General features: G+C 34.6%; 1 protein-coding gene across 1 annotated transcript; it reads right to left on the reverse strand.

Annotated features, from left to right (window-relative positions):
• Positions 1 to 3,469: 3,469 nt before the first annotated feature.
• LOC127116760 (peroxisomal fatty acid beta-oxidation multifunctional protein AIM1) lies at positions 3,470 to 8,783 on the reverse strand. The gene is made up of 18 exons (XM_051047401.1): positions 8,446 to 8,783; positions 8,268 to 8,339; positions 8,079 to 8,141; positions 7,759 to 7,815; positions 7,589 to 7,656; positions 7,369 to 7,450; positions 7,207 to 7,262; positions 6,798 to 7,094; positions 6,564 to 6,650; positions 6,283 to 6,457; positions 5,964 to 6,085; positions 5,437 to 5,600; positions 4,968 to 5,222; positions 4,722 to 4,843; positions 4,471 to 4,592; positions 4,112 to 4,260; positions 3,869 to 4,007; positions 3,470 to 3,740 (listed from the first exon to the last, which is right to left on the reverse strand). Exons 1-18 carry the CDS (start codon positions 8,537 to 8,539, stop codon positions 3,696 to 3,698), a joined length of 2,169 nt encoding a protein of 722 aa, XP_050903358.1. The 5' UTR covers positions 8,540 to 8,783; the 3' UTR covers positions 3,470 to 3,695.
• Positions 8,784 to 12,329: the final 3,546 nt, after the last annotated feature.

The following is a 12,329-nucleotide window of genomic DNA, read 5'->3' on the forward strand; positions in this document are numbered from 1 at the left end:
TCTGTCTTGACATTTATCCAGACAAGTTGTCTCACCGGAATAATACTCAAGCTAATCAGTTGAAGAAGATGGACCTCCTAGAGCAAGAGAATAATGAACCTCATGAAGAGGTGACTACTTTGAGGGACAACCATGAGAGGCTTAATGCTATGATGGAAGCTTTGGTGGCTGCTCAGAATCAACCACCTCCTCCACGTCAGACTCCACTTCAGAGGACCTTGATTTCCGAGATTGTCTCTACGCCCATCTTTGTGGCTCCCGTCAGTGCTCCACATCACCGCATGCCTTCTGGTTTCCCTTGGGGCATGCCTCCTAACTTTATGCCTGAGGGGTATTAAACTATTGTTGAAGTTCCTATGGCTCAACCTGTGATGCCAGTACCACCTCCCGTGGTTCATGTTGTTCCTTATGTTGAAGAACATATCTTTCATGCTGATCAGAGCGAGACTGTTGGTGTTTATGAAAGAATGGATGAGTTCCAAGATCAGTTTCAAGCTATGCAGAAAGAGATTCAATCTTTGAGGGGGAAAGATCTGTTTGGGAAGAATGCTCATGATTTGTGTTTAGTTCCTAATGTGAATATTCCGCAAAAGTTAAAGGTATCAGATTTTAAAAAGTATAAAGGAAACTCTTGTCCTCTGAGTCATCTGGTTATGTACACTCGTAAAATGTCGACTCAGACTGACAACTATCAATTGTTGATCCATTACTTTCAAGACAGTTTGACTGGTGCTACTCTAAAATGGTATATGGGACTCAATAGCACTCAGATCCGAACGTTCAATGACCTAGGTGAGGATTGTGTTCTCCAGTACAAATATAATATCGACATGGCACCGGACAAAGATCAACTATGTGCTATGTCCCAAAAAGATAAAGAAACTTTCAAGGAGTACGCGCAAAGATGGCGCGAGATCCCTGCATAGATTAGTCCTCTGTTTAAAGAAAAGGAAATGACAAAACTATTTTTGAAGATGTTGAGTCCGTTCTATTACGATCGGATGGTTGCAAGTGCGCTTAGTGACTTTACTGAAATGGTAAACATGGATTTGAGATTAGAAGAAGGTGTCCGTGAAGGACGATTGAAGGAAGGTGGTTCGACCAACAGTTCCAGAAAGTATGGGAATGGGTTACCCCAGAAGAAAGAACATGATGCTAACGCTATCTCGCAAGAGAAACGTAAGAGGCTTTCGAGGAACAATCAACGTCATCAGCATGTGGCGTAAGTAACTCCAGTTATTAATTCCGCTTCGTTCGTTCAAGCAACACCGAGTTATCAATCGCGTTTCTAGCAACGAACGAATCGACAGAATCGTGCCCAGAGGCTCGCACAATTTGACCCAATCCCAATGACCTATATAGAATTATTTCCTGCTTTAATTCAGAAGAACTTGGTACAAACAAGGACTCCACCAGCTGTTCCGAAAGAGCTTCCGTGGTGGTATAAACCCGACCAACATTGTGCATTCCACTAAGGAGCACCTGTCCATGATATTGAGAATTATTTCGCTCTGAAAGCCGATGATCTCATCTAGGAGGGTTTTGAACCATGTCATGGCAACTCGAGTAAGGGTTAGTGCGAAGAGTTTGCACTTTACATCTCCATCGACATGGTAGTAGTCTAGTCAATTATCCACATGTTCAACATGCTTTTCGGGGTCCCCGGTCCCGTCATAGTCAGACAATTTAGAGGTTTCTCCAATGACCTCGATATTCATTGTCTAGGATACATGTGGATAACAAGTTTCTCTTCTGCTCTGCAGCTAGAGCGTCTACTTGAATTTTTCCCCTCTGTTAAGGACTATAAGTCGGTGAGCGAGGAGGACAAGGAATTTACTCGGGATGTGATTTTCACTTCTTACTCCAGATCTGAGCGAAGAATTCTGGTGTCTTTCGCTTCAATGAGAGTGTGGAGATTGTGAAACTTTTTCTCGTGGCATAGGCGTCCTAGCTAGCATTAGCTCTGGAATAACACCGGGATTGTCGTGTCAAACTGCTTCTCGAATTGTGCTTTCCATAGGGGAGAAAATTACATGTTCTTATTAACTCTTATAATCCTATCAGAGAAGAACTTAAAGTTTTGTTGTTGTACCAGAGTGTATACATTGTTCAACAGGTCGGTTGCTCCTAGTACGCCCAAATTAGCTTGTAATAGTTGGAAACCAAGAAACATTCTTAGTCTAGGCATCATAGGTTGCAAGGGAGGTTAATTTGATGATCTGACCAAGCTAAGCTATGAAGTTGGATCGCTCCTAGAAGGACTCTTGGAGAGGAGTTACGTTTTGTATTGTTGGAGCAGATGAAGCTACTAACACATGATCCTCCACCTCTTGAGAAGGAAGACGAGAAGGATTTATGTTGGCCTCCACTTTTGGAGCAGCAACGACAACTTTAGCAGATATAATGGTTTTTGATTTCACCATAGTTGAAAGGATATCAGTGACTTGACGATCTCAGATCTAAAACTCCGATGTAGGAACAAAGATTTCTTGTAGAGAATTGTAGTAATCAAAAGTCGATTTCTACATACGCCGTTACTCTTCCTAATGGAATCCGAATTGTTGATAAAATGGTAGAATTGATATAAGAAACGATGCAATGGGCTTCTAGTACGGTGGTGTGAGAATATACCTGTAAAGTTAATACTACACCAAAGTCAGTGAAAATATGAAAAATGATGTAAAGTGAAAATAAGTTTAAATTCCCTAAAAATGACACGCTTCCTCTCTTATATAGTCTAAATGTACATATTATGCCTTATGGACGAGCTAACACAATTTTGATTATATATATATATTTTTTTTTTCTCATTTAATTATTTTTCCTTGCATCACTTTTTTATTATTTCAGTTTAACTTTAGTTTTCAACCGAGAATAATCTTGTACTTTTCAATAGAGAATAAACTTCAAAATTGACACTCAAATGTCATTTTGTCGTTAAGTGGCATTATAGGTATGTTTGGATCATTTTATTTAAACTTATATACTGTCATTAATTTTATGACACTATTTAAAAATTTAATTAAAACAACTTATAACATTTTACATAAATTTCTCCAGTCGATTCATTATCATCATCTGCCTAAATTATTTTATAAATTTTTAAAATAAAAGTCAATTTTATTTTAATATACAACGATTAATTGACGGTATAAAATTTTTTTACAGTATAAATATAAACTCTATCCAAGACCCAATATCATTGTCAAAAAACCTGTTACATCGTTATCAAAAGCTTTTTTTTTTTTTTAGAACAGCCAAAAAGGCACATTCAAGGAGCAAAGGGCCATAACAGACAAAAATTGACTTGCAACAACCTAGTTTTTGGAATGGTAAGTGCACTGTTTGAATCCTAAAATATCTCATATTTCCTTTAGTACCCTTTTGAACCGCACAAATTTTCAAAAAGTTTGATTCAAAAAGTAGCACTTAAAAATAAATGTTGAGGACCAAGAGGAAAAATCCAAAGTTGTGTAACAGTTCATGAAGAGGACTTTTAACAATCTCAATAACTTCTTTGAACTAACCATGCATTTTCAAAATGTAACAAGAAAACCATAAACCTTATGAACCCCCCCAAAAAAAACATTTATTTTCCTGTTAACTGTGGGAATGTATAATATAAGGAAATATAATTTTATTTTAGAACATCCAACTTGAGGAAAACTTTGTAAGATCATTTCCTTCTTATATTCTCACAGGCGCGCCTTCGTCGTTGGATTTGATGAAGCAGGTGCACTCTGCAGGCAATACAAAAAACAATGTCAAACATGCTCTTACTGATCACTAATCAATGACATGTATATGTGTGTGTTCATAACGTGTCGGTGGTGTTCGGAGATAATAGTGAAGAAGATTTTTGTCTTACCAAAGGAATGCCTTTTGTTGCTCTTTCTTCCAAATACCTTGATGGTTTATAAAAGTTACCATATAATTGTGTCCATTTCTTAAGGCTGTTATATATATGCTTAGCGCCGACCAGATCAGCCCAGAAAACAATGCCACCCCTGCCACAAAAAATCCATTGCAAGAGACACAAGTTAATCATCGAACTCTCTGAATTATCCTATAGATCATCCTTAATCTTTAAAAGAAGGGAAGTGGAACCTACCGATAACTTGGGAAGCTCATTCCGAGAACAGATGCAATGTCGAGGTCAGATGCTCGAATAACAACTCCTTCTTCTAAAACACGACAAGCCTCGTTCACTATTGGAAAGAGTACCATCTCCACAATCTCTTGGTCAGAGACAGATACTGCCTGCAAAAGCAACACAAATATGAGTTTTACTTGCCTCGCGGATCAAAACATCGCATCAAAAGGAAACAATGTAAGTTTCAATGAAATGTCATAAGTTGTTTCAATAACTCTTCAAAACAGTCTCACAAATGGTTATGCCACTAAATAAGCACAAAATGAAACAAGTTGATCCAAATAGGAATTATATGTGATACTACGAAATAGAAGCACCTTTCCATTGGGAGTAAGATTGCAAATTCTTCTAGACTCCTCAATGATTGGTAGTACTGAAGGGTCGGGTTTTGGTTTGCTACCCTTCTCGTAAATGTAGTAGCCTTTCCCATTATTTTTTCCTGAAACAATATAAGTTAGCCAAAGACAGAAAGCATTAGTTACTTGCACAAGTAATGCCTTCAGCACAAAAAAAAAGCAGATTTTTTTTTGTTTTTGTTTAAAGGGTAATGGTAATGATCAAGTGTTACCATTTCGTCCGCTTTTGATCAAAAGATCAACCAGTGGACTTTTGAATGTGCGGTCAGGAAATGCACCGGCAAATTCTTTTCCAACTGCTACAGAAACTCCGTAGCCGGACAGGTCCTGAAGCCTGCAAGCCGTAAAAAGTTTGTTTTATTAAATCTTGAGTGTTTGAATTGAGAGTGTAAGGGAGAGGTTAATATTTTAATCGACGGTGTCATGAAAATACAAAAACACTAAGAGAAGAGAATTACTGGAGAGGACCCATGGGAAGGCCAAAATTGGTTATCAATCTGTCGATTCTGAAGGCATCGACGCCTAAGTGGACCAACAAATGGGCACCTTGTGCATATGGGAAGAACGTTCTGTTCACGGCGAAGCCAGTGCAGTTACCGACCACAACAGGAGACTTTTGTATGACTTTACCAACTGCGATCAGATCAAGAATAACTTGTGCAGATGTTTTATTTGTTCGAACAATCTCCAAAAGAGGCATAATATGAGCAGGACTGCAAATCAAGAAGCAATGTCACAACCATTTTCAAAAAGTTATTAACAGAATCTTTATGCATACATACATGAATCAACTTTAAAAAGAAAAGGAAACAAGAGTACAACAACAACCAAGCCTTATTCCACTAAGTGGAGTCGGCTACATGAATCAACTTTCGCTATAATGTTCTATCCAGAAAAGGAAACAAGAGTCATGAGTAAAATAATAACCTGAAAAAATGAGCACCGATAACACGGTCTTGAGAGCTTATCTTTTCACCAATAATGTCAAGGTCAATCGTAGACGTGTTTGATGCCAAAATGCAATGTGGGGGACATATCTTCTCAAGATCACTAAATATTTCTTGTTTAAGACTGATTTTTTCAATTACAGCCTGCCAAGCAAGAAACATTACTACTAATTAGCTTCTAATAGCATCAACAAAGAAATGTTACATACATCCCTCATTCATAAACAAACACAATCGCTGGACATTACACTGAAACCGACACATCAACACTAGTAATAGTTTGAGAAAGTGAAATATTTAAATGTAATCACAAGTGTCGCTGTCCGACACCAGAGACAGTTCAATCTAAAATGTCGGTGCTACATATCACGAGCCAACAAAAATGGACTTGAGAGAAAAAGTGTATGACAAAAATAGTTTGAAATTTTTTTAAAGGATTAAAATTCCAATGTTCGATACAGTGCTATCTATTTACCAAGTAAAACAAAAAGACTTCAGGAAACCAACCTCAATGACCATGTCCACATCTTTAAATTCAGTGTAATCAAGAACACCTTTAAGCAATGAAAGAGCTCCCTCTGCCTTCTGTTGAGTTAGCTTTTTTCTTGTTACTAAGCTGCGGACATTTGCTATCATACAAGAGAAAACAAAAACATATTTAACAAGTTGTTATAGCATAAAGTCGTATAAATTAAGGATGAGTCTGGTTTACAAGAATTGTGAAAAAGCTTGACAAAAACTTATTTGTAACACTGATTAATTATCAATTAGACTTGCGTATCCAATTATTCCTACTATAGTCACATCACGTGAATGAAAGTATCACCTTCTATCGTTTTTAATCCCTTCTGAAGATATTCAGAATTGACTTCCTTGAGTATAACACGAATGTTTCCTAGTATAAGTGCGGTAGCAATGCCAGAACCCATTAGACCTCCCCCAATAACAGCAGCTTTTCTCACATTTCTTGGCTTAAGCCCAATATCAGTTACGCCAGGAACCTGCCAAAGGAGAAAGTCAGTGGACACATTAAAAATAAATCAGAGTAAATCCACATCGGTTATTTTATCACATTCAGCAGTGAAAAGATATTATCTAGCGTTGTACCTTCGATATTGTGCGCTGAGCAAAGAAGACATGAATTAAACCTTTTGCGGTTTCAGACAGGACTAGTTTCTTGAATACTTCAGCTTCCTGCAATTAATTTGATCATTAGTTACACGAAACATGTAGCAAGACACATACAATCCTAAGGTTTAATTACTCTATAGGTCCCTAAACTATTTGAAGATTTTTAAATAAGTCCTGAAACTAAAGACAATCATAAAGAACTAACAGTACCTTTAAAACTCCACTGTAACCTCCATGAAGTATCCCATGTTCAATCACATCTATGCAAGCTTGTTGCTGAGGCAAATGTGGAGCAGTTTTCTTGACACGTTGTCTGGCAGTTGCCAACACCTCACGTGCGTCGGAACCAAGTTTGTCTGTCCTATGAAGTGAACGAACCCAAGGTTTGCGCTTATCGGCAATTTCAAGAGCCCATAGCTTAGATACCTTGAGTAACTCCTCAGAAGATACAATAGCGTCAATAAGTCCTAGTTTCTGCCCTTCTTCCGATGAGATTGGTTTAGATGTCTGTGCGAAATGCAAGTTTAAAATATGTTTATTGCACCGCAAAGGCGAAAAGAAAAAACAAAGAAATTCGCGTGTATGATAATCGACTGGAAATAAATGGTTTGCATCTTACCAGCATCATTTCAACTGCTTTAGTCGTCCCAACAAGCCTCGGAAGACGCTGTGTACCTTATAAATCAACAATTTTTGTCAACATTTCAACGAGTGATACAAAAAGATGAAAAGTTTCTTACTCCTAACCTAGATTACCAAACACACAGCATGCAAATATTACCTCCGAATCCGGGAATAATACCAAGTGTCAGCTCTGGCAGGCCCAGTTGAGCTTTCGGAGCAGCAACACGTGCATGACATCCCTATACAATGACAACATGTTACATAACAAACAGGCACACCCTAAACATTCCCTCCATGAAATAATGAAGACACTTGCAGAACAATTCTCATTTGGACGAAAAACATGCACTCTCAACAGAAAGAAAAAAAAAACTAACCATGGCCAATTCTAATCCACCTCCAAGAGCAAGTCCCTCTACTGCCGCAACGATAGGCTTCTTCGAATCTATAATTATAAAAAATTTCAATGTTATTAAACAATAATGTTGCAACATGCCACAATCACTCTAAAAAGAAACATAAAGGAAAGTTAAAGAATAGTTATAACCTTCGATTGAGTTGACAACTAGCTCCACAGATACATCAGGAACAAGTGTAATATCACCTACCAAGAAAAAAAAAACAGCAAATATCAACAACACTCATAACCATAATTCAGCTAAACTTTGTATCTATGAAGTTAAATTGTTTTCACAAAAGCTATAAGATGTTTTCACAAGCTATCATGGAAAGTTTATGGAAATAAGCTCAAAACAAAACAACTTATAAACATGTCATAAGCTGGAAATGTTTCCATAATCACTCTCAATTTTCAAACAGTTTCACAAGTGCCTATGCCATATGATAATACAACTCTATACAACTCACCGGTTTGGTGAACTTTCTGCATAACACTGATGTCAAACCCACCAGAAAATCTCCCACCTTTGCCTGAATTCAAGGAAGGAGAAAATAAAACAATTACAAATTTCAAATGGTATTGGTGATCCAATCAAACATCATCATAAAAAAATCATGAACATAAGCATACGTGTAACCAATCCAAAGAAAAATTACCAGTCAAAACTATAGCTTTTACATCATTCCTCCTCGCCGCTTCATCGAATTTATATTTCAACGCCCTAATAACTAGTCAAACCAAACAACAAAAACATGAAAATTTCCACATAAGTTAATCAAGAAGAATTATAATTTACAAAAAAAAAGTGTGAAGAATTGAGGAAACAAAACTCACTTGGAAGAGCTAGAGCATTAACAGGTGGATTACACATGGTAATAACAGCAACCCCATCATTTCCAACCTCAAAATCAACCTTAACTGATGCCATCTAAGAGATCAAAAGATTGTTGCTTTTTGAATCAAGAAAGAGTATTTTGGATCAAAGGAAAAGAAAATGAAATTAGTTTATAGTGGTATAGGGAATGAATGAATCAAAGGAAGAGGTTTTGAGATAGTTTCGTGGGGGGTTTCCCAAGTGACTTCGGGTGTGTGAAAATGAAAGTTTACCGACCATATACGAGGTGTGTGAGATACACGTGTGAAAAAGACCTCGAAGTTGTGATTATATTACTCCCTCTGTTTCAAATGGAGTGCAGTTTCAATAAATAAAATTTATTTTTGTTAATAATATTATTATTAGTTAAAAATATCAAATTAGATATATTGTACTAAAAAAATAAAAAATCAAATCAAATTTACTTAGTTACCCGAGAGTGTATTTTAATAGTAATCATCAATTATCTATATCTTGTAATAATCAATTATTGCAAATGTATAATTTATTTTTGTTAATCAATTATTAATAGTAATGTCAATTATTTCATTAGTGTAATAGTTGTATTACAATTAGTATAAATATCTCGTTTGATTAATGTAAAATAACACCAATTTTTTTTGAAAAATGTAAGTGAGATACATTTTACTTTCTTCGATCTTTTTTATTAGTTTGATATTATATAATTAGATCAGTGATTTATATCATCATATTAGTTCATAAATGTTAACAAGAAAATATTCAAAATCGTTTTTTTCCTTAACATGCTATCAGCAAGATCGTTTTTATCTGAAGTTATTACTACACTAGTATAAAGAATTAGGTAAAGATTATGTAGCATTAATAATATTTATTGTTTTACCATTATTAGTCTTAGATTGGTTTATTAATACAAATTTTTAAATAAAACATGATCATGTTTTTTAAATAAAACATTAATAATATATATATTGGTTGTTTATGTATTGATTATGTTCATCTGAATTTTAGATATAATCATATCACATATTAAGTATCACTCAAAATTTTAAGCATAACTGGGGATAACTACATAACATGGAACAACAACTTAATTGAGTATCTTGCATGTGAGGGACTCAACAAAATCCTTGAAGAAAAAAATTCATGAAAGTCAATAGTTAACCTTGAAGAGATGGCAATGAAACAATCAAAAGTAAAATGAATAATCAAACATCACCTTGATGATGGATTACAAACAAAATATTCAAATGCAAAAGATCCCAAGATTTGGTGGGACAAACTTAAGGCAAGATTTGGACATCAAAGAAAAGTTTTGTTGCTCTTATTAATGGATTAGTTGAACAAATTAAGATTCCAAGATTATAAATGTATTGTTGCATATAGCTTTGCCATGCACCAAATTATAGCACAATTAGAATTGTGTGGCATAGTTATAATCGAAGAAGAAAAGTTAGAAAAAACTTTTTCAACTTTTCATACATCTCAAGTTTTGTTGCAACAACAATACAGAATGAGGAAATTTTTTTAGTATTCTGATTTACTTGCAGCTCTTCTAGTATCAAAACAGAATAATAAGCTCCTTATAAAAAACCACCAATCACGTTCCACAGGAACAATAATATATCCTACGATAAATGCCATAAAATTCAATCAAAGACGTGGTGGTGGCTATAATCATAATAAAAAAAACTTGGATGTTATGCTCGTTTTGAGGGTCCTAGTCGAGGCGGATATCACGATCGAAACCACATTCATGGTCGATGTCGTGGACGATGTTATGTGAATAATTATAGATTTCCCATATATGACAAAACTAATAGGAATCATCAAGGTAAGAATAATTATATTCAAGAGGGTCCCTCGATGAATCATGATTATTTATGTTATAGATGCAAAAAGAAAGATCAGTAGTCTAAGACGTGTAGAACGCCAAAATATTTGTGTAAAAGAAACAAGACATTTGTAGAGGGAAAGGGAGATGAAGTAAGTTTTAATAAAATTAAACCCGAAAATGATACTACATATCTTGAGGTTGTTGATTTCGTTGAAGGAACAATGAATTAAGTAACTTTTTGAAGCATGTGTGATGAACTTGTATTTATTTTATATTTGAATTATGTACCAAATTAAGAATTTGTATGTTGTTTGGTGTATCAAATGTTTTGCATAAAATAATAATGTTAAACATCTTATGTTGATTTACTCTGTAAGAATTTTTTTACTAAAATAAATACAATATCAGGTCTTGCAGATTTTATGGAAGGAATAGGTAATGATATGTTCATATTACCAAATGGAACAAAGTTTGTCATTAATAATGTTTTATACTCTCCAAAATCAAATAGAAATTTATTGAGTTTTAATGAAATATATCGTCAAGGATAGGATACTGAAACTACAACGGAAGATTATATGAAATATATTAATATTACTGCTAATGTTTTGGGAAAGAAGAAAACTTTAAAAAAGCTACCGAAATTGCCTTCTGGATTACATTATATTTATATACATGAAATTGAATATGATTTTATAGTAAAAGAAGAATAAAAAATGATGAATTTATGGCATGATCATTTAGGTCACCCTGGTTCAACAATGTTGCGTAATATAGTTGAAAGTACTCATGGTCATCCATTGAAAGATTTAAAACTTACAAAAGAAGATAAAACATTTGAAACTTGCTCTCTTGGCAAACTAATAACAAGGCATTCTCTAGGTAAGATTCAGGAAGAATCACCTGCATTTCTTGAAAGAATTCAAGCCGATATATGTGAACTATCCATCCACCGTCAGGACCATTCAAGTACTTTATGGTATTAATTGACGCATCTAGTAGATGGTCGTATGCATGTTTACTGTCATGTCGTGATATGGCCTTTGCAATTTTTTTTTGCATAAATAATTAAACTAATAGCTCATTACATTATAAAGAAAATTAGACTTGACTGGTGAATTTACATCTGAATCATTTAATAATTATTGCATGTCAATTGGAATTACTGTTGAACATCTTGTTCCTCATGTGCATACATAAAATGGTTTAGCCGAGTCATTAATCAAACATCTTCAATATATTGCTAGATCATTAATAATGAAAACTAAACTACCAGTTACTGTTTGAAGTCATGCAATTTTACATGCTGCAACACTCATCCGTCTAAGGCCAAGTGCTAATCATAAACATACCCCTTATCAACTTGCAATTGGTAAGGAATCAAATATTTCTCATTTAAAGATATTTGGTTGTGCAATATATATCCCTATATCTCCACCACATAGAACAAGGATGGGACCTCAAAAGAGGTTGAGAATATATGTGGGGTATGAATCACCATCTATTATTAGATACCTTGAATCTTTAACAGGTGATGTTTTTCAGGCAAGATTTGTTGATTGTCATTTTTACGAAACAAAAATTTCATCACTAGAGGGAGAAAATAAAAAGTTAGAAAATGAGATAACATGGTTTGTACCTTATTTATTACATTTGAACCTATATAATAAATCATGGGAATAAAATATAAAGAAAATAGTGCATTTACAAGATTTAGAAAATCAACTGCCAAATTCTTTTACTAATTTAAAAAAAGTGATAAAGTCACATGTATCAGCTATAAATGTCCCAACTTGGATTTAGATTTCAAATTGAAATGATGTAGTAGGTACATCTAAGACACACTTGAAGTGTGGTAAATCTATGGGATCCAAAGACAAAAATCCCCAAAAAAGAAAAAGAATAGAAAAGGTGAATATGACTGAAAGTGATCTTGAAAAGACACTAGATAATAATAAATCCACAATTGAAAAACGTGCTCTCGAAGAAGCACAAGATGATGATAATGAGATCATTGATAATGAAAAT

This window comes from Lathyrus oleraceus, chromosome 1, assembly GCF_024323335.1.
Source record: "Lathyrus oleraceus cultivar Zhongwan6 chromosome 1, CAAS_Psat_ZW6_1.0, whole genome shotgun sequence".
NCBI classification, from domain to species: Eukaryota; Viridiplantae; Streptophyta; class Magnoliopsida; order Fabales; family Fabaceae; genus Lathyrus; species Lathyrus oleraceus.

Excerpts from the sequence above, each read along its gene's own strand:
- LOC127116760 (XM_051047401.1), bottom strand. The coding sequence starts at position 8,539 with ATGGCATCAGTTAAGGTTGATTTTGAGGTTGGAAATGATGGGGTTGCT. Across the intron at positions 5,601-5,963 it reads ATGTGGACATGGTCATTGAG|GCTGTAATTGAAAAAATCAG; the intron begins GTTGGTTTCCTG and ends CTTGCTTGGCAG. Across the intron at positions 5,223-5,436 it reads ATCGGTGCTCATTTTTTCAG|TCCTGCTCATATTATGCCTC; the intron begins GTTATTATTTTA and ends CTTGATTTGCAG.